Source organism: Rutidosis leptorrhynchoides, chromosome 2, assembly GCF_046630445.1.
Source record: "Rutidosis leptorrhynchoides isolate AG116_Rl617_1_P2 chromosome 2, CSIRO_AGI_Rlap_v1, whole genome shotgun sequence".
Classification (NCBI taxonomy): Eukaryota; Viridiplantae; Streptophyta; class Magnoliopsida; order Asterales; family Asteraceae; genus Rutidosis; species Rutidosis leptorrhynchoides.
In genome coordinates, this window is record NC_092334.1 from 72325523 (window position 1) to 72349244 (window position 23722).

General features: G+C 33.3%; 2 protein-coding genes across 2 annotated transcripts; both read left to right on the forward strand.

Annotated features, from left to right (window-relative positions):
• The first annotated feature begins 10121 nt into the window (after positions 1 to 10121).
• On the forward strand, positions 10122 to 12304 carry LOC139887974 (uncharacterized). Its single transcript, XM_071871015.1, has 3 exons — positions 10122 to 11499; positions 11544 to 11618; positions 12261 to 12304. Exons 1-3 carry the CDS (start codon positions 10122 to 10124, stop codon positions 12302 to 12304), a joined length of 1497 nt encoding a protein of 498 aa, XP_071727116.1.
• Positions 12305 to 13400: 1096 nt separating this feature from the next.
• On the forward strand, positions 13401 to 14573 carry LOC139887975 (uncharacterized mitochondrial protein AtMg00810-like). The gene has a single exon (XM_071871016.1). The coding sequence runs from the start codon at positions 13401 to 13403 to the stop codon at positions 14571 to 14573; it is 1173 nt and encodes a 390-aa protein (XP_071727117.1).
• Positions 14574 to 23722: the final 9149 nt, after the last annotated feature.

A 23722-nucleotide genomic window follows, 5' to 3' on the forward strand; every position in this document is an offset into this window, starting at 1 on the left:
AAGTGACGGAGTCGGTAATTGGGGTAAGAAATGAGGTTTTTAGATTGTTACGGGACTGTTGGACATTACGTAACCCTCGTCCCTTTGACGACGTTACAACACGCTGTCTTATCAACGGCCATAACGGTTATGTTCCACAAGACCAAGGATGGGAAGTAATCCTAGTAAAACCAGAATGCATGACTTGTTTCTGGACGTATGAATTACGTGTCTTTATTGCCTTTGCTGAATGACTTGTGTACTAGCTAGAATTATCTTCACAACCATCTTGTATCAAATTTATTGTGTCCTATATTTCATGCTATATGTAAAATAAGCGGTATTGTAAGTTTGTAAAATATTGTGTAAAAGTTTGAACGCGAAATATTATTATAATCAGTTTTTCATATAGAATTGTAGTAGCTGAATTGTATATTAGCTACTAAGTATGAACTTAACGGGTAGGTACTACCCGAATTTAAACTTATAAAACGCTAATATGAAGAAAAAGCTTTTATAAATGAGTTCATATTATGCTACGAAATACTATTAACTACTCTTAATATTTTGTATGATTAACTTGTTCCATTTGACTATTTTGAAGGAAATGGCACCGACTACTCGACACACCGTGAATATGAATGAAGAGGAATTCCGTATTTTTCTAGCTTCAAACATAGCCGCAGTACAGGCTGCGCTACATACCAACAATAACCTTGGATCTAGCAGTACAGGAAATTGTGTAGGATGCACCTACAAAGAATTCACTGCCTGTAAACCTTTGGAATTTGATGGAACCGAATGACCGATCGGATTGAAACGGTGGACCGAGAAGGTCGAATCGGTGTTTGCCATAAGTAAGTGTACTGAAGAGGACAAAGTGAAGTACGCTACGCATACCTTCACAGGTTCTGCATTAACATGGTGGAATACCTATCTAGAGCAAGTGGGACAAGACAATGCGTACGCACTACCGTGGTCAGCATTCAAGCACTTGATGAACGAGAAGTACCGTCCCAGAACCGAGGTCAATAAGCTCAAGATAGAACTTAGAGGGTTACGAACCCAAGGATTTGATATTACCACGTACGAAAGACGATTCACAGAATTGTGCCTATTGTGTCCGGGAGCATTTGAAAATGAGGAAGAGAAGATCGACGCATTTGTGAAAGGATTACCGGAAAGAATCCAAGAAGTTATAAGTTCACACGAGCCCGCCTCCATACAACAGGCATGTAGAATGGCTCACAAACTAGTGAACCAGATTGAAGAAAGAATTAAAGAACAGACTGCTGAAGAGGCCAATGTGAAGCAAGTCAAAAGAAAGTGGGAGGAAAACGGTGATAAGAATCACCAATACAACAACAACAACAACAACAGCAATTACAACAATAATCGCAATAATTATCCCAACAATTGCAACATCAATCGCAACTACAACAAACGGACCAACAACAACAACAACAACAACTACAACAATCATGCCAACAACAATAATAACCGCAACAACAACAACAATCAGAAGCAGCTATGCCAAAGGTGTGAAAAGTATCACTCGGGGTTCTGCACCAAATTTTGTAACAAGTGTAAAAGAAATGGTCATAGCGCGGTGAAGTGTGAGGTCTACGGACCAGGGGTTAATAGAACGAAAGGAACAAATGGTGTCGGAACGAGTAATGGCGGAGCAAGTAGTGTCGGAGCAAGTTATGCCAATGTAGTTTGTTATAAATGTGGAAAACCGGGCCACATTATTAGAAATTGCCCGAACTAGGAGAACACGAATAGACAAGGCCGCGGAAGAGTTTTCAATATTAATGCGGCAGAGGCATAGGAAGACCCGGAGCTTGTTACCGGTACGTTTCTTATTGACAATAAATCTGCTTACGTTTTATTTGATTCGGGTGCGGATAGAAGCTATATGAGTAGAGATTTTTGTGCTAAATTAAGTTGTCCATTGACGCCTTTGGATAGTAAATTTTTACTCGAATTAGCAAATGGTAAATTAATTTCAGCAGATAATATATGTCGGAATCGAGAAATTAAACTGGTTAGCGAAACATTTAAGATTGATTTGATACCAGTAGAGTTAGGGAGTTTTGATGTGATAATCGGTATGGACTGGTTGAAAGAAGTGAAAGCAGAGATCGTTTGTTACAAAAAAGCAATTCGCATTATACGAGAAAAAGGAAAACCCTTAATGGTGTACGGAGAAAAGGGCAACACGAAGCTACATCTTATTAGTAATTTGAAGGCACAAAAACTAATAAGAAAAGGTTGCTATGCTGTTTTAGCACACGTCGAGAAAGTACAAACTGAAGAAAAGAGCATCAATGATGTTCCCATTGCAAAAGAATTTCCCGATGTATTTCCGAAAGAATTACCAGGATTACCCCCACATCGATCCGTTGAATTTAAAATAGATCTTGTACCAGGAGCTGCACCAATAGCTCGTGCTCCTTACAGACTCGCACCCAGCGAGATGAAAGAACTGCAAAGCCAATTACAAGAACTTTTAGAGCGTGGTTTCATTCGACCAAGCACATCACCGTGGGGAGCTCCTGTTTTGTTTGTCAAGAAGAAAGATGGTACATTCAGGTTGTGTATCGACTACTGAGAGTTGAACAAACTTACCATCAAGAACCACTACCCACTACCGAGAATCAACGACTTATTTGATCAACTACAAGGCTCGTATGTTTATTCAAAGATTGACTTACGTTCTGGGTATCATCAAATGCGGGTGAAAGAAGATGATATTCCAAAGACTGCTTTCAGAACACGTTACGTTCATTACGAGTTTATGGTCATGCCGTTTGGTTTAACTAATGCACCAGCTGTGTTCATGGACCTTATGAACCGAGTGTGTGGACCATACCTTGACAAGTTTGTCATTGTTTTCATTGATGACATACTTATTTACTCAAAGAATGACCAAGAACACGGTGAACATTTGAGAAAGGTGTTAGAAGTATTGAGGAAGGAAGAATTGTACGCTAAGTTTTCAAAGTGTGCATTTTGGTTGGAAGAAGTTCAATTCCTCGGTCACATAGTGAACAAAGAAGGTATTAAGGTGGATCCGGCAAAGATAGAAACTGTTGAAAAGTGGGAAACTCCAAAAACTCTGAAACACATACGCCAGTTTTTAGGACTAGCTGGTTACTACAGAAGGTTCATCCAAGACTTTTCCAGAATAGCAAAACCCTTGACTGCATTAACGCATAAAGGGAAGAAATTTGAATGTAATGATGAACAAGAGAAAGCGTTTCAGTTATTGAAGAAAAAGCTAACTACGGCACCTATATTGTCATTGCCTGAAGGGAATGATGATTTTGTGATTTATTGTGATGCATCAAAGCAAGGTCTCGGTTGTGTATTAATGCAACGAACGAAGGTGATTGCTTATGCGTCTAGACAATTGAAGATTCACGAACAAAATTATACGACGCATGATTTGGAATTAGGCGCGGTTGTTTTTGCATTAAAGACTTGGAGGCACTACTTATATGGGGTCAAAAGTATTATATATACCGACCACAAAAGTCTTCAACACATATTTAATCAGAAACAACTGAATATGAGGCAGCGTAGGTGGATTGAATTGTTGAATGATTACGATTTTGAGATTCGTTACCACCCGGGGAAGGCAAATGTAGTAGCCGATGCCTTGAGCAGGAAGGATAGAGAACCCATTCGAGTAAAATCTATGAATATAATGATTCATAATAACCTTACTACTCAAATAAAGGAGGTGCAACAAGGAGTTTTAAAAGAGGAAAATTTAAAGGATGAAATACCCAAAGGATCGGAGAAACATCTTAATATTCGAGAAGACGGAACCCGGTATTGGGCTGAAAGGATTTGGGTACCAAAATTTAGAGATATGAGAGAAATGGTACTTAGAGAAGCTCATAAAACTAGATACTCAATACATCCTGGAACGGGGAAGATGTACAAGGATCTCAAGAAACATTTTTGGTGGCCGGGTATAAAAGCTGATGTTGATAAATACGTAGGAGAATGTTTGACGTGTTCTAAGGTCAAAGCTGAGCATCAGAAACCATCAGGTCTACTTCAACAACCCGAAATTCCGGAATGAAAATGGGAAAACATTACCATAGATTTCATCACTAAATTGCCAAGGACTGCAAGTGGTTTTGATACTATTCGGGTAATAGTTGATCGTCTCACCAAATCAGCACACTTCCTGCCAATAAGAGAAGATGACAAGATGGAGAAGTTAGCACGACTGTATTTGAAGGAAGTCGTCTCCAGACATGGAATACCAATCTCTATTATCTCTGATAGGGATGGCAGATTTATTTCAAGATTCTGGCAGACATTACAGCAAGCATTAGGAACTCGTCTAGACATGAGTACTGCCTATCATCCACAAACTGATGGGCAGAGCGAAAGGACGATACAAACGCTTGAAGACATGCTACGAGCATGTGTTATTGATTTCGGAAACTGTTGGGATCGACATCTACCGTTAGCAGAATTTTCCTACAACAACAGCTACCATTCAAGCATTGAGATGGCGCCGTTTGAAGCACTTTATGGTAGAAAGTGCAGGTCTATGATTTGTTGGAGTGAAGTGGGGGATAGACATATTACGGGTCCGGAGATTATACAAGAAACTACCGAGAAGATCATCCAAATTCAACAACGGTTGAAAACCGCCCAAAGTCGATAAAAGAGCTACGCTGACATTAAAAGAAAAGATATAGAATTTGAAATTGGAGAGATGGTCATGCTTAAAGTTGCACCTTGGAAAGGCGTTGTTCTATTTGGTAAACGAGGGAAATTAAATCCAAGGTATATTGGACCATTCAAGATTATTGATCGTGTCGGACCAGTAGCTTACCGACTTGAGTTACCTCAACAACTCGCGGCTGCACATAACACTTTTCACGTGAATTTGAAGAAATGTTTTGCTAAAGAAGATCTCACTATTCCGTTAGATGAAATCCAAATCAACGAAAAACTCCAATTCATCGAAGAACCCGTCGAAATAATGGATCGTGAGGTTAAAAGACTTAAGCAAAACAAGATACCAATTGTTAAGGTTCGATGGAATGCTCGTAGAGGACCCGAGTTCACCTGGGAGCATGAAGATCAGATGAAGAAAAAATACCCGCATCTATTTCCAGAAGATTCGTCAACACCTTCAACAGCTTAAAATTTCGGGACGAAATTTATTTAACGGGTAGGTACTGTAGTGACCCGAACTTTTCCATGTTTATATATATTAATTGAGATTGATATTTACATGATTAAATGTTTCTAACATGTTAAGCAATCAAACTTGTTAAGACTTGATTAATTGAAATATGTTTCATATAGACAATTGACCACCCAAGTTGACCGGTGATTCACGAACGTTAAAACTTGTAAAAACTATATGATGACATATATATGGATATATATATATATAGTTAACATGATACTATGATAAGTAAACATATCATTAAGTATATTAACAATGAACTACATATGTAAAAACAAGACTACTAACTTAATGATTTTTAAACGAGACATATATGTAACGATTATCGTTGTAAAGACATTTAATGTATATATATCATATTAAGAGATATTCATACATGATAATATCATGATAATATAATAATTTAAAATCTCATTTGATATTATAAACATTGGGTTAACAACATTTAACAAGATCGTTAACCTAAAGGTTTCAAAACAACACTTACATGTAACGACTAACGATGACTTAACGACTCAGTTAAAATGTATATACATGTAGTGTTTTAATATGTATTTATACACTTTTGAAAGACTTCAATACACTTATAAAAATACTTCTACTTAACAAAAGTGCTTACAATTACATCCTCGTTCAGTTTCATCAATAATTCTACTCGTATGCACCCGTATTCGTACTCGTACAATACACAGCTTTTAGATGTATGTACTATTGGTATATACACTCCAATGATCAGCTCTGAGCATCCCATGTGAGTCAACTAACACATGTGGGAACCATCATTTGGCAACTAGCATGAAATATCTCATAAAATTACAAAAATATGAGTAATCATTCATGACTTATTTACATGAAAACAAAATTACATATCCTTTATATCTAATCCATACACCAACGACCAAAAACACCTATAAAAACTTTCATTCTTCAATTTTCTTCATCTAATTGATCTCTCTCAAGTTCTATCTTCAAGTTCTAAGTGTTCTTCATAAATTCTACAAGTTCTAGTTACATAAAATCAAGAATACTTTCAAGTTTGCTAGCTCACTTCCAATCTTGTAAGGTGATCATCCAACCTTAAAAAATCTTTGTTTCTTATAGTAGGTTATCATTCTAATACAAGGTAATAATCATATTCAAACTTTGGTTCAATTTCTATAACTATAACAATCTTATTTCAAGTGATGATCTTACTTGAACTTGTTTTCGTGTCATGATTCTGCTTCAAGAACTTCGAGCCATCCAAGGATCCGTTGAAGCTAGATCCATTTTTCTCTTTTCCAGTAGGTTTATCCAAGGAACTTAAGGTAGTAATGATGTTCATAACATCATTCTATTCATACATATAAAGCTATCTTATTCGAAGGTTTAAACTTGTAATCACTAGAACATAGTTTAGTTAATTCTAAACTTGTTCGCAAACAAAAGTTAATCCTTCTAACTTGACTTTTAAAATCAACTAAACACATGTTCTATATCTATATTATATGCTAACTTAATGATTTAAAACCTGGAAACACGAAAAACATCGTAAAACCGGATTTACGCCGTCGTAGTAACACCGCGGGCTGTTTTGGGTTAGTTAATTAAAAACTATGATAAACTTTGATTTAAAAGTTGTTATTCTGAGAAAATGATTTTTATTATGAACATGAAACTATATCCAAAAATTATGGTTAAACTCAAAGTGGAAGTATGTTTTCTAAAATGGTCATCTAGACGTCGTTCTTTCGACTGAAATGACTACCTTTACAAAAACAACTTGTAACTTATTTTTCCGACTATAAACCTATACTTTTTATGTTTATATTCATAAAATAGAGTTCAATATGAAACCATAGCAATTTGATTCACTCAAAACGGATTTAAAATGAAGAAGTTATGGGTAAAACAAGATTGAATAATTTTTCTCATTTTAGCTACGTGAAAATTGGTAACAAATCTATTCCAACCATAACTTAATCAACTTGCATTGTATATTATGTAATCTTGAGATACCATAGACACGTATACAATGTTTCGACCTATCATGTCGACACATCTATATTTATTTCGGAACAACCATAGACACTCTATATGTGAATGTTGGAGTTAGCTATACAGGGTTGAGGTTGATTCCAAAATATATATAGTTTGAGTTGTGATCAATACTGAGATACGTATACACTGGGTCGTGGATTGATTCAAGATAATATTTATCGATTTTTTTCTGTACATCTAACTGTGGACAACTAGTTGTAGGTTACTAACGAGGACAGCTGACTTAATAAACTTAAAACATCAAAATATATTAAAAGTGTTGTAAATATATTTTGAACATACTTTGATATATATGTATATATTGTTATAGGTTCGTGAATCAACCAGTGGCCAAGTCTTACTTCCCGACGAAGTAAAAATCTGTGAAAGTGAGTTATAGTCCCACTTTTAAAATCTAATATTTTTGGGATGAGAATACATGCAGGTTTTATAAATGATTTACAAAATAGACACAAGTACGTGAAACTACATTCTATGGTTGAATTATCGAAATCGAATATGCCCCTTTTTATTAAGTCTGGTAATCTAAGATTTAGGGAACAGACACCCTAATTGACGCGAATCCTAAAGATAGATCTATTGGGCCTAACAAACCCCATCCAAAGTACCGGATGCTTTAGTACTTTGAAATTTATATCATATCCGAAGGGTGTCCCGGAATGATGGGGATATTCTTATATATGCATCTTGTTAATGTCGGTTACCAGGTGTTCACCATATGAATGATTTTTATCTCTATGTATGGGATGTGTATTGAAATATGAAATCTTGTGGTCTATTATTATGATTTGATATATATAGGTTAAACCTATAACTCACCAACATTTTTGTTGACGTTTTAAGCATGTTTATTCTCAGGTGATTATTAAGAGCTTCCGCTGTCGCATACTTAAATAAGGACGAGATTTGGAGTCCATGATTGTACGATATTGTGTAAAAACTGCATTCAAGAAACTTATTTTGTTGTAACATATTTGTATTGTAAACCATTATGTAATGGTCGTGTGTAAACAGGATATTTTAGATTATCATTATTTGATAATCTACGTAAAGCTTTTTAAACCTTTATTTATGAAATAAAGGTTATGGTTTGTTTTAAAAATGAATGCAGTCTTTGAAAAACGTCTCATATAGAGGTCAAAACCTCGCAACGAAATCAATTAATATGGAACGTTTTTAATCAATAAGAAAGGGACATTTCAACTTGTAACTTATATTTCTGACTATAAACCTATATTTTTCTATTTAGATTCATAAAATAGAGTTCAATATGAAACCATAGCAATTTGATTCACTCAAAACGGATTTAAAACGAAGAAGTTATGGGTAAAACAAGATTGGATATTTTTGCTTGTTGTAGCTACGTGAAAATTGGTAACAAATCTATATTAATCATATCCTAGCTAACTTATATTGTATTATACATGTATTCTAATATATTATGTAATCTTGGGATACCATAGACACGTATGCAAATGTTTTGACATATCATATCGACCCATGTATACATATTATTTGGAACAACCATAGACACTCTATATGCAGTAATGTTGGAGTTAGCTATACAGGGTTGAGGTTGATTCCAAAAATATATATACTTTGAGTTGTGATCTAGCCTGAGACGTGTATACACTGGGTCGTGGATTGATTCAAGATAATATATATCGATTTATTTCTGTACATCTAATTGTAGACAACTAGTTGTAGGTTACTAACGAGGACAGCTGACTTAATAAACTTAAAACATTAAAACGTATTAAAAGTGTTGTAAATATATTTTGAACATACTTTGATATATATGTACATATTTGTTATAGGTTCGTGAATCGACCAGTGGCAAAGTCTTACTTTCCGACGAAGTAAAAATCTGTGAAAGTGAGTTATAGTCCCACTTTTAAAATCTAATATTTTGGGATGAGAATACATGCAGTTTTATAAATGTTTTACGAAATAGACACAAGTAAATGAAACTACATTATATGGGTGAATGATCGAAGTCGAATATGCCCCTTTTGCTTGGTAGCCAAAGAATTAGTAAACCGATCTACTAATTGACGCGAATCCTAAAGATAGATCTATTGGGCCTAACGAACCTCATTCAAAGTACCGGATGCTTTAGTACTTCGAATTCGTTTTTATCATGTCCGAAGGATTTCCCGGAATGATAGGAGATATTATTATATGCATCTTGTTAATGTCGATTACCAGGTGTTTACCATATGAATAATTTTTATCTCTATGTATGGGATGTATATTGAAATATGAAATCTTGTGGTCTATTATTATGATTTGATAATATATAGGTTAAACCTATAACTCACCAACATTTTTGTTGACGTTTTAAGCATGTTTATTCTCAGGTGATTACTAAGAGCTTCCGCTGTTGCATACTAAAATAAGGACAAGATTTGGAGTCCATGCTTGTATGATATTATGTAAAAACTGCTTTCAAGAAACTTATTTTTGATGTAATATATTCTTATTGTAAACCATTATGTAATGGTCGTATGTAAACGGTATATTTTAGATTATCATTATTTGATAATCTACGTAATGCTTTTTAAACCTTTATAGATAAAATAAAGGTTATGGTTGTTTTAAAAATGAATGCAGTCTTTGAAAAACGTCTCATATAGAGGTCAAAACCTCGCGACAAAATCAATTAATATGGAACGTTTATAATCAATATAAACGGGACATTTTAGTAACCAGTCCAGTGGGGTTTGTTTCTTATCCTTATAGGTGTCTGAACCGTGGATTTGTTGCGGTTTTATGTATTTTTTTGTTTTCTCTTTGATAATTGCTTTTGTGATTTACTGTTATTCTTGTTATTCTCTTTGATTTCTTGTTATTTGTTTTTTATCTGTGTTTCATTATGTCTGATAGTGATTCTACTGTTGGTCCAACCAAGATTAGCAAACTTGAATTTAATGATCCTTTATATTTACATCCTAGTGACACTTCTGGTGCACCATTAATTACACAAAAATTTAAAGGAACTGAAAATTATAATGTGTGGTCCTGTGCTTTGAAACTTGCATTAAAAACTAAAAATAAGCTAGGATTTATTGATGGTTCTTGTGCTAGGTTTGAATATGAAGATGATGATGTTCTTCTTGGTCAATGGGATAGATGTAATTCTGTTGTGCTTACTTGGATATTAATGTCATTATCTGAAGATGTTTATAATGGACAAGTTTTCTCTAAGACTGTTGAATCTGTTTGGACTGAGTTAAAAGAAACCTATGATAAGATTGATGCTTCTGTTACTTTTAATCTATATCAAAATATTAATTCTTCTAGTCAAGCTGGCCAACCTTTGTATGATTATTATCATAAGTTGAATGCTATGTGGAGACAGTTTGATGACATGATTAAAATTGATGATATAGTGTCTGCTAATAAATCTTTTCAAGAAAATAATCAATTTTTGAAACTCATGCAGTTCTTAATGGGTCTAGATGATGTGTATGTGCCTATTAGGAGTCAAATTCTTACATCTGATCTTATTCCTAATGTTAAAACTGCTTTCTCTATTATTTCTAGAGATGAGTCTCATAGGTTACATTCCTATAACTCTGTTAAAAATCAATCATCTGCCTTTGTGAGTAAAACCAGCAATACTAGCAACAATAATAGTGGTTACAATAACAAGAAGAAATACAGAAATTTACCTTTAAAGTGTACTAACTGCAATATGCTAGGTCATACTGTTGAAAGGTGTTTTGAACTTATTGGTTATCTACCTGGATATATTAAAAAACCTTTTAATCAAGGGTCACCTAGATTTAATAGTAATAACTGTGCTACTGATAAAAATGGTAGTTCTGGCTCTTCTGTTCAGTTAACCAGTGATCAAATTATGAAGTTGCTTAGCTTGGTAAATGAGAAACCTTCTTCAAACCACCTGGATGTTAACATGTTAGGTAATTTCACAAATAATAATGTTTTCTTTAACACAAATTTTGATAAATTCTTTTGTGCTAATAGTTCAAAAAACAATAATATGGTTTCTAAAGGGTGGATAATTGATTCTGGTGCAAACCAATATATGGCTTCTTCTTCTCAAAATTTAAGCAATGTTGTTAATGTATCTGATTTAAATTTGTCTGTTAATCATCCTAATGGTACTAATGCCAAGATTTTTCAAATGGGAAATTTAGGACTTTCCAATAATATTAAGCTGTATGATGTTCTGGTTATTCCTCAATACTGTGTTAGCCTGTTATCTGTTAACAAATTAATAAAAGATAGTAATTTAGTTTTGAGTTTTGACATTAATAAATGCTATATTCAGGATTTGCTTCAAAAAAATTGATGGGGACTGGTAGTGAAAGTGATGGTCTTTATTTTTTTGATGAATGTGTTAATGGTAAGACTATCATGTCTAATGTTTCAAATAATTCTAAGTTTAAAACCAGTATTTGGCATAATAGACTTGGTCATCATGCTAGTCAAGTGTTAAATATACTTAAAACACACATTAACTTAAATAATACTGATTTTAATGAACCTTGTGATATATGTCATAAAGCTAAACAAACCAGAGAACCTTTTCCATTAAGTGAACATAAAACAAAAGGTGTTGGGGAGTTGATGCATTTAGATGTCTGAGGTCCATATAAAATCAAAAGTAAGGAAGGTTTTAGGTATTTCTTAACTGTTGTGGATGATTTTTCTAGAGCTGTTTGGACTTATCTTTTAAAAACCAAAGATACTGTGTTTGACCATATTGAAAGTCTTTACAATCTTTTATTCAATCAATTTAATGTCAAAATTAAAACTATAAGAACTGATAATGGAACTGAATTTGTTAACACAAAAATGAAAATGTTTACTAGAACTAAAGGTATTGTACATCAGACATCTTATGCTTACACACCTAAGCAGAATGGGATTGCTGAAAGGAAAATAGGCACCTTCTAAATGTTGCTAGGTCCCTTATGTTTCAGGGGGGAATTTCTTTGTATCTTTGGTCTGAGTGTATCTTAACTGCTACTTATTTGATTAACAGGCTTCCATCCTCTGTCTTATCTGGAAAGTGTCCCTATGAGTTGATTTATGGTTCTTGTCCTAATTTCTCCCATTTAAGATCCTTTGGTTGTCTTTGTTTTGTTTTGCTACTGTTTTAAATCAAACTGATAAATTTTCTTCAAGGTCTCTTAAATGTGTCTTTGTAGGTTATTCTACTTCTCAAAAAGGATATAAACTGTTTGATTTAGAAAATAAATGCTTTATTTTTTCAAGAGATGTTAAGTTTTATGAGCATGTTTATCCTTTCAAAACTGAGTGTTTACAAAGTGAACCTTGATGAAAATAGTGTAAATCATTTAAATTTCTTTGATATTACAATGTTTGAAAATGATTCTGAAATTGTTCACGAGTCTAATATAGATAAGTCAACTGTTTTAAACCAAACGGATCCTATAAGTCCCAATGATGAATGGAGACACAGTCCAAAGGATGATGGCAGACATGTTACTCCAGTTGACTCTTCTGAGTCAACATATGATGGCAGCATGCAACTTCCTATGAAGGAACATCTAGTGAACATAATGCTGTCCCTGAGGGCACTTCTAATGTAGATGATACATTAGAAGATACTGTTAATATAAATGCTGAAAATTTAAGAAGAACAAGCACAAGAACAACTTTACCAAAAAGATTAAATGATTATGTACTTGATAATAAGGTAAAGTATGGTCTTAAAAATTACTTAACATATTCTAAACTTGGTTCTGAAAATTTCTGTTTTATCACTTGTTTAAATAAAAGTCAAGAACCTAAGTTATACCAAGAGGCATCAAAGGATAAGAACTGGGTTAATGCTATAAATGAGGAAATTGAAGCCCTTCTTAGAAATAATACTTGGATTATTACTGATTTGTCTTGTGATAGAAAACCTATAGGATCAAAGTGGGTTTATAGAATCAAATATAAGCCTTCTGGTGAAATAGATAGATACAAGACTAGATTAGTTGCCAAAGGTTATAATCAAAGAGAAGGTCTAGATTTTGATGAAACCTTCTCTCATGTTGTTAAAATGGTTACTGTTAGAGTCATTATTACTGTTGCTATTCAAAATGACTGGTCTATACATTAACTTGACATAAATAATGCCTTTCTTTATGGTGACGTAACTGAAGATGTTTATATGACTTTACCTGAGGGATATTTTGATAAAGATGACAAAAGAGTCTGTAAACTTGTTAAGTCTCTTTATGGGTTAAAACAAGCTCCTAGAAAATGGAATGAGAAATTTTGTGAAACATTGTTTGAATATGGCTTTGTTCAAAGGGTGAATGATTATTCTCTTTTTACCAAGCATACTGATGATTGCTCTTTGTTTCTGCTTGTTTATGTTGATGATATTATTATTACTGGAAATAGTGAAAGTTGTATTAGTCAGTGTAAGCATTTCTTGCAAACTAAATTCAAAGTTAAAGAATTGGGTTTATTAAAATATTTTCTTGGTATTGAACTTTTAGATAAAAATGGAGGTTTAAGTATGACACAAAGAAAATATACTTTAGAAGTAATTGATGAATTTGGTTTGTTAGATAGTAAACCTGCTACTACTCCTATAGAATCTGGTGTTGTCTTTTCCAGTATTGATAATCATTCTGATACTGATTATCCTTTATCTAATATAAGTGATTATCAAAATCTTATTGGAAAACTTATTTACATTACACTGACCAGACCTGATATTACCTATGCTGTTCATTGTTTAAGTCAACATATGCATGCTCCTTTAAATTCACACTTAAATGCTGCTTTTAGAGTTCTTAGATATCTTAAATGTTCACCTGGAAAAGGCATTTTTATAACAACAAGTGACAATTTTGTATTGTCTGCTTATGTTGATTCTGACTATGCAAAATGTATTTCTACAAGAAGGTCAGTTACTGGTTTCTGTGTTTATTTAGGAAACTCTTTAGTTTCATGGAAAAGTAAGAAACAATCAACTGTTTCAAGATCATCTGCAGAAGCTGAGTATAGGGCTTTAGCTTCTGTCACATGTGAGCTCATTTGGATATTAAAACTTTTCAAAGATTTGAACATAAAAACAAAAATTCCCATAACTGTTTATTGTGACAATAAATCTGCTTTACAAATAGCCAAAAATCCTATTTTTCATGAAAAAACTAAACATTTTGAAGTAGATTTACATTTTGTGAGGGAAAAGATTAGTTCTGGTATAATTCAAACTGTTCAAGTTTCTTCTGAAGAAAACACTTCAGATATTTTTACTAAACCACTTTTAAGAGCTCAACATGATTTATTGTGCAACAAGTTAACTCTTTATGATCTATTTCGTGTTTAGATTAAGGGGGGATGTTAAATTTATACACATATTCATAATCTAAACATGTAAGATCATATTTTTTTTTGTATTTCTTCTTATTTCTGGGTTAAGAATAATTATAGGGTCCTTGCAGTCATTTTCTGAAAGATAGTTTGGTGGTCAAAGTATTAAAAAGAAGACTTTGTTGCTGAACAGTTAATTTGGAACTTGAGGGACCAGAAAAGAAATTAAGTTATTATTTAAGTTATCCAATTACTTTTTTCATAATCTGATTCATTCGTTCATCTCGGTAACTGTGTGAAATTCATTCTAGGGTTTCATATCTTTCGTTCCCTGTATTCATAGTTATCTTTTTGATAGCTTGAGAGAGATTACTGTGAGATTGATTGTGTGTGAATCGTTATAAGGATCTTGTATTGTTTTTGTACTTATTTTTAACTTCTGAGATTGGAGATTTTTCATCTCATGTGGTTGGTGGATTTAGTTTTTTGTTTCTGTTCAACATGACATCAGCTAACATCAGCCAAAATATTTTTCACTAGGACTTCTTGTTTTAGTTGTTGAATGAGCCTTGAAGGCTAGCTTTAAAAATAATATGTGCATAGTAGATGATAAATTAAAGTGAATAAGGTGGTTAATAATAAGGTAGGGTAGCTATCACGAGCATACAAGTGAATAATACTATGTCTAAAAATAAGATTCTGGAGGTTATCATAAGGTAGTGAATAATGATATGTCTTTAGAAAATTTCTAGGTTTAATTAGATATGCTTACAAATAAGATTAAGTTAATATAGTTTGTCTTAGGGTGCGTTTGATAAAACTGAATGATTTACCGCTGAATGGTTCAGAATCTGAATGATTCAAAGCCTCTTAATAAAATTTGCTCTGAATGAAAATAAGCTGTTTGATAATCATTTAGAATGAACGATATAAATTGAGTAAAATTATCTTAGCAAAGTATAACATGAATAAAATATTCAATACATTTGTTAGTTAAGTGTTCAGAATAAGATTTGAGGAGAAAATTACAGAAAATTTAGGCTCTTAATGGCTAAGAGAGTGTTTCATCTCTGAATGGTTCAGCACTGAATTCTGAAACATTCAGCATCATATGTCATTTAGAGGTCAGAAACAAACACTAAATGCTGAATGGTTCAGCATTCAGCACTGAACCATTCCATTAAGAGGCAAACAAACGCACCCTTAGTTGTTTTACACTATATGTTAGGTTTGTCAGGTGTAATGATCGAGTTAGGTTTTAGATCTATATTATTGATGATGTAGCGTGAGGGTACGAAATAGTATTATTTTTAATACAAAATACTACAAAATATGACACAAGTTTTATTAATTTACGGATGGGATATACCTAAACCTTGCTACAACACTATAGGCAGTGTACCTAATCGTAGAGTAGTGTAGTTTTTAGTAAGTCCGGTTCGTTCCACAGGGAGCTGGTGAAGTTAACGCTATATTATTAAGTTTATTTGTAAAAATATATATATAAATAAGTAGTAGTATTATTATAAAATGGGGGTTTTACCGTTTAATGACCGGTTTGTCGATTTTAAGCGTAAAAATAAATGACAAAAATTAAAGTGCGTAAAATAAATTGCGATAAATAAAATGACATAAAATAAAATTGCGAGTAATAAAATGACAGTAAATAAAGATACGATGAGAAATATAATAAAAGAATTATGCTTATTTAAACTTCCGTAATCATGATGTTTGACGTGTTGATTTTAATTTATTACCATGGGTTAATTGTCCTTTGTCCTGGTTTATTTGATACGTCTATCTGGTTTTTGTCCATAATAGTTCATCGGTCATAAATATAAAGTGCGAGTATCCTCGTCAAATTACCCTTATACCCGAAGTCAAATATTCCAACTGATTAAGGATTTAAACTGTGACGCAGTTATCACTTCTGTCAACAATTACACCAGTTATCACTGTATGTAATCCACCCCTGTTTTAATTAGTTTATGAATATTAATTCATCCACTTGATCAGAATGAATAATCAATTACCCAACCCAATTGATTAATTAAATGATTATAACAGATTCCATATGAACGTCACTAAATAGGACAACCATAATCATTATTAATTATTAGGTTAATTAATTTGAAGATAGGTTCGACAGACTCCAATGAGTTGTCACTCAATTAGACAATACCCCCCATCTATTAATAGTCAATAATCCAATTTCCACAAGTGTCGGTCTTTTGCCCAAACCTTAATTATGGTCCAAAGTTTAATAACCCAATTTTAGTAATTAGCCCAACATCATGAGTACTTCATTTTAAATAAGCATAATAACGACTTAGCTACGAGACATTAATGTAAAAAGGTTGAACATAACTTACAATGATTAAAAATAGCGTAGCGTTACACGGACAGAATTTCGACTTACACACTCAAACGATCTCTATCATAAATCTTATTATTATCATAATTTAAAATTAAAATTAAGATTATTGTTATATCTGATTACATTAACATTATGATAGAGAATTATAAATATAGATATTGATATTTGATAGATAGAAAAATAAGAAAAAGATAGAAGAAGAAAAAAAAAAGATCGGAAAAAAAGTTCTCTCCCTAATTCATCGAACATATCGTTCGTTTTATAGGCAAATTAGAATTCAAATTTTCATTTACGACCCCTGAACTATGCTCAATTAACAACTTTTTATTATTTAATATTATTCTTATTATGAATTATTTAAATATTATATTTTATTCTTGTGCATAGTTGACTTGTAATTTTTACACCGTTGCGTCGAGCGCTGAAAGTTGGTTCATGCCCCGGTTCCGGATTTTCGAACGTCCTTTCGTACAATTTTATATCTTGTACTTTGCGTTTTGTAACTTGTACTCTTGTCATTTTTAGACGTTCTTCATCAATAATTTGAACCTTTTTGATTGTATCTTGTACATTTGAGCTTTTTGGACGTTTTGGTCTTTCAAATCTTCGTTTTTGTCTTTAAATCTTCATTTTCGAGCGATTTGCGTCTTTCGTCTTCGCACTTATTTATTTAACTATTACAACTAAAAATAAGGAAATTACATTTAAAAACTTTACATATTGGAACGATATTGCTACTAAATATATGTTCATTTGGAACACTATCAAATATCCCCACACTTGAGCGTTGCTTGTCCTCAAGCAATACAGAACTTGAAATAAAAACATACATGAATCACTTTTTTATTCATCACATTTTGTACATCAGTGATTTTGATATAGCGGTATAAACAATGACAGTAATGATGGTTAAAGGTGGGTGTGTCATCCACAGTTGCCTTGGGTTTAGGTCAACGACACTTGCAATCAAATAGCCGATTTACTTTCGGTTTCCAAAGCAAAGTGCACATTTGAAAGGCGGTTTACAGTCCCACATGACTATAAAAATTTAGATCCTTTAAGGAAATTGGATCTTTATGAAAACATTTGATCTTTTAAAAATTCAAGCTAGATTTTACCCTAGATAAGTTTTCTGATTTGATCCACCATTGGTGTTGCAAAATATATTTGTGGATCAATATTTTGGCTAAAAACATTTAGGTTTGTGTAATCCACTGCTATCCCGGTATCGGAAAGCACACATCCAGTTTACGTGTTCCGTATATTACCTTTCGGCAAACTACCGTCCGGTTGTAAAGGAAAGCGATGAACAAGAAACTGTTAAGGCAATGTCCCGTGACATGCAGATGATTATGGTCTTATTAACGTGTCGGATGCTAGAACTATCCTTGGTAGGAGCGATAGTAAAGATCATCCTATGATTTTTCGGTCTGGCACAAGGTCCTGTCTCCGACCATGCTATGCAACCACCGTTCTTACGGTTGACACCCGATTTGGTTCAGGTGACCTAATGAATTCTGATGAATTCTCAGGATTTTACGTTCAATGGTAATGAACGCATTGAAAATGGGTTTTCAGAAAACAAATCGGTTTGTATTTTTGATCAAAATATTTTCTCGTTCAAGCTCGAGTTTAGATATCATTGAATTCCATGAGTTTGAATTCTCAATCTTTAAGGTCAATCTCAAGGATTGAGTAATATCAGGCTTAAAAGCTGATTTTTGATCTTTAAGGAGATTATCCTTTCTGGGGATCTGATTCATTAGTCTTATCAAGCTAATTTGCACGGTGCCTCCCCATTGTACGAGATAAATCCTTCTCATGGTTAGGATAAATCTGACCACATGGCGACCCTGTTTGATGCTGAGGTCCGTGGATTTCCTGCTGATTTTAGAGATGACTTTTCTAGATTTTTCGTCAACCTACAGCTGGTCTGGACGACAACTTCTTGACCTAAATCAAGAAGCGCGTGTCTTTTTCGGAAGACTTTACTTCCTTTTAATGATGGAATTGATTCATCGTGTAGATCCATCTTTCTTTCAAATGTATTACAGTAAACCGGGTAAAACTGATTAGTATCGTCCAAAGCAAAAGTACCTGCAATAATCTTGTACAAAAATATGTGATATATGTTTTAAATTGAATAACTTGGTACATTCTTCCCACACTTAGTTTCTTTCTTTGCCTTTTTATTTTCTTTTATTTCATTTTAAATGAATTCAAGCGTTTTAGGGTGTTTCTCAATTTATGTCCTTTTCGAGGTAACGATAATTTCGGTATTATCACCTAGTTTTCACCGTTCATAAATATGTATAAACATGATTTTAAATTCATTTAGTTGAAAATTTTTCAAATTTTCACAAAATTTGACAAATAAACTAAGTGCAAACCCGAGAGAATTTATAACCCTTCCCCACACTTGAGATCATGCAATGCCCTCATTTGCATGAAATCAGACTATAATTATAAATTCATGAGGGTGATTAGTGTAGAAAAGTGATTAAAAATACCCAGTTTGTAAGCATATTATTTTATATCACATTTGATATTTTGCTTCTTGTCGTCAAAATCAGTAGCTATTGCTGAACTTAATGTTAGTCTTTGAAAGTGCGTTGTTCTACCCTGTTTTGTACATAAGATAAAATACAAACATATATATATATATATATATATATTTTTTTTTTTTGAAGTTTGGTTTATAACCCCACTTTTCAAAAATTTATAAAGTATAATATTTTTGGCATACTTTAAATCAATAAAATTAAAAATAATGATAACAAAATTTGTCGCCCCACCCTCGGGTAAAGCAATTTCGGCTTAATGACCTAGTCTTCAACTCACGACGAATTTTAGAAATCATTTTTTCAACTTAATGAATTAAAGTAAATTTTGTTTTTAAATATCACACAAAACTTAAAAGCATATTAATTTCATATAAAACCTAAAAAAAACAAAAATTCAGAATGGGGGGAGAAAACTAGTTCTTTAGTGTCTGCTAGCGGAAAAGACCAATCGGATTCCATTCTCGGAACTACACGAGAACAGAACAACTAACTCTAGATAACATTTTCTTAGAACATTTGAATCTCCCCACACTTAGGTAGCTGTGGTGTCGAAATTGTGATTAACTTCATCGTCAATTTCTTTTGGTCCATAATCAACTTGCCTATCTGTGACTTTTTCTTTAAGCCAGTGCCCGGCTTCTTCCGTAATATCCCAAAATTCAACTAGTTTCGCCTTTTCTTTAGGCGACAGATTGGATACTAACCGGTTACATAACTTAAAGTTCCCCTTACTTCTAGCATCGATAGCCCGTTTAAAAAGTTTCTTCATTGAACTGTTAATAACGGGGTCATTTAATTTCGTATCAACAACGGGGTTCTTTATTATCAAGTCATCATTAGGTTTTACTTCATTTTCCCCACACTTAGGCGTTTTATTATTGCTAAGCACTACCGTTGGAGTTGGTAAAACAACATGGTTATTACCAATCGTTTTTACTGGTTCAACGGTTTTAGTTGGTGGAGATTTAGACTTTCGAATCATAAAGGTGATAGATTTGTTACCACTTTTAAGTGTCATTCTTCCATTTCCTACATCAAATAACGCCCCGGTGGACGCTAAGAATGGCCGACCTAAAATTAGAGGAATGTTTGGGTCCTCTTCTATGTCAATGACAATAAATTCGACTAGAAAGGTTAAATTGCCTACTTGAACGGGTAGGTTGTCAGCAATTCCAACTGGGTGCTTAATGGTTTGATCAAAGAGTCGAACACTCATATCCGTTGGACTTAACTTACCTACACCTAATCTCTTATATAAGGAAAGAGGCATAACACTTACACTCGCACCTAAATCTGCTAGTGCATCATACATGACACAATCACTAAGTAGACAAGGAACAATAAATTCACCCGGATCACCTACCCTAGGTGGAGGTTTTGGTGGAACTGTCTTCACCGGGTTTATATTTACGGCTTTTGTTTCTTGCACTTTCTTATTCTTTTTCTTCTTTTTCTTTCCAGAGGTATCACAATCTTTATTACCTATCACTTGCTCATACTCAACTCCTTTTCTTGGAAACGGGATGGGTGGTTTGTATGGTGCCACCACTGGCTTTACATACTCGGGTGGTGGTGGTGTAACTTCTTCATTGTTACTCTCATCTAAAACCTTCCCATCTTCTGATGCTGGTTTTTCAGAATTCGTTGACACCATATTAACATTCTCATTCCGAGGATTTACTTCAGTATTACTCGGTAGCTTTCCTTGTTCCCTCTCACTCATCATGCTAGCAAGAGTACCTACGTGTTTTTCTAGATTCAAAATGGAAGCTTGTTGAGTTCTTAATGACTGATCAAACCTCTCGTTCGTTTGGGTTTGAGATGTAATGAATTGTGTTTGAGATTCAATCAGCTTTGCCATCATTTCTTCTAGATTTGGCTTTTTCTCTTCGGGTTGTTGTGGTGGTTTATACAAGCTAGGTCTTTGTTGATTGAAAGTGTTGTTTTGAGTTGGTTGGTTATTCGGACCTTGTTGGTTATACGAGTTATTTTCGGGTCCTTTTGGATTGTAAAGAATGTTTTGATTTCGATTTAAGTTTAGCCTTGGCGGTTGATAATTATTTTGATAATTATTTCCAGGCCTTTGGTTCATGTAGGAAACATTCTCTCGTTGTTCCATGGTTGGTTCAATGTGACAATCTTTCAATAAGTGTGGTCCACCGCATTGCTCACAACTGATTCGTATTGCGTGAATATCTTTATTCATCTTTTCCATTCGTCTTTCGAAAGCATCTATTTTTGCTGAAACGGAATCAAAGTCATGGCTAGAATCGGCTCTAGCCACTTTAGATGAACGAAAAATATCTTTTTCTTGGTGCCACTCATGCGAGTGGGAGGCTGTGTTATCAATGATCTTGTAAGCTTCAGTTGCGGTTTTCTTCATAATGGATCCACCAGCGGTTATGTCGATGTCTTTTCGTGTGGCGATGTCTACGCCTTTATAGAAGATTTGTACTATTTGAAAAGTATCTAATCCGTGTTGAGGACATCCTCTCAACATCCTTCCGAATCTTGTCCACGCCTCATATAATGTTTCATTTGGATTTTGCGCGAACGTAACAATTTCTCCTTGAAGTCTCACGGCTTTGGATGCCGGAAAGAATCGTTTAAGAAATTTTTCAACTAAAACATCCCATGTGTCAATCGCCCCTTCAGGTAACGATTCTAACCAATCTTTGGCTTCTCCCTTTAAAGTCCAGGGAAACAACATGAGATAGATCTGCTCATCTTCCACTTCTCGGATTTTGAATAGTGTACAAATTCTTTTAAACGTACGAAGGTGTTCGTTAGGATCTTCATTCGGTGCACCACTGAATTGGCATTGGTTAGTTACCATGTGTAGAATTTGTCCTTTGATTTCATAATCTGGCGCATTAACTTCTGGCTTAATAATGGCGTGACCTTGGCCCGTGCGTGTAGCTCTCATTCGGTCTTCCATACTTAGAGGTTCCGTTACTTCCATAATTGAATTTGTTGAATACGAATCACTAGAGGATTCTGATTTAATGGTTTGTGGCTCAGGAGGAATAATTAGTGGTTCAAGATCTTGGAATTGTCCTTGAATATGCTCCGGGTTCTTAATTGTGAAGTCGGGTTCAAAAGATGGATTATCGGAAATTTGAGTTGGAGTTCTTGTTCGACTAGATGACGATTCTAAAGAAAAATCAACGGCGACAATATTTGCTAGATGTCTTGATCGAGTTACAGGTGGTGAACGTATGAAAGGTGGTGAACGTTTTGCTCGGTGCATTCACTGAATATCCTATTAGTTTTTAAAAAGGAAAGAAAAATTATAATAAGTTATCCAATTAATAGACTTTTCTGATTTTGCCCACGTTTCGAATAGCCAAAAGATGCAGCAGAGGGGCAGGATTCGTTTGGTCTCAATATAATTGAGGACTGTTTGGCTCCAATAACCCGGTCCACGTACAAATCCAACTATTACTACGAACCAGAAAATTTTGATGTCTATTAATTTAACCACTTAAAATAAATTTTCGTAATTTTAAGAAATTTAGATAAGAAGTAGAATAAAAATCTATGTCCTAAAACTAGAATAGCGAGAAATAAGAAAGACAAAGAGTTCGTCGAAAAAGGTCGAAAAAGGAAAAATGGTTGAAAAATAAAAGGTGACGGAAAAATAAAAGAAACTTAAAAAAAAACTTAAAAATACTTAACTAATTTATCCTTATTACTACAACTAACTTAAAATTATAATCGCAAATTGAAATTACTAATTGGAATGATAATTGATACATAGTAAAAGGTGTCTAAAAATATTAAAGCTTACAGGAAAAACTAAATCCCAAATGGAAATAACTTAAAAAAGAAACTAAAACTTAAAAAGGGCGTCGCAAAATTCTAAAGCACCTAAATCTTAGTCTAAAGAAAAAGCACTTAAGGAATTCTACGGCAAAGCCTAAAAATCTAGGAGTAAAAATAACTATAGCTAAAACTAAGTTTAAAATTAATTATGAGCTAAAAATACAAAAGTTACGCTACAACGATTAAAAAGGTACAAAATATAAAAATATACAAAAAGTTGTAAAAAGTACAATTTTTATAAAAATATTATTTTATATTATTTATTTAATAAAACTATTAATTTTACAATTTAATAAAAACTTATTTAAACTAAATACATATATAAAGTAAAAAGTAAAAATAAAACTAAAATTAATAATAATAATAATAATAATTAAGTTAAATAATAATAATAATAAA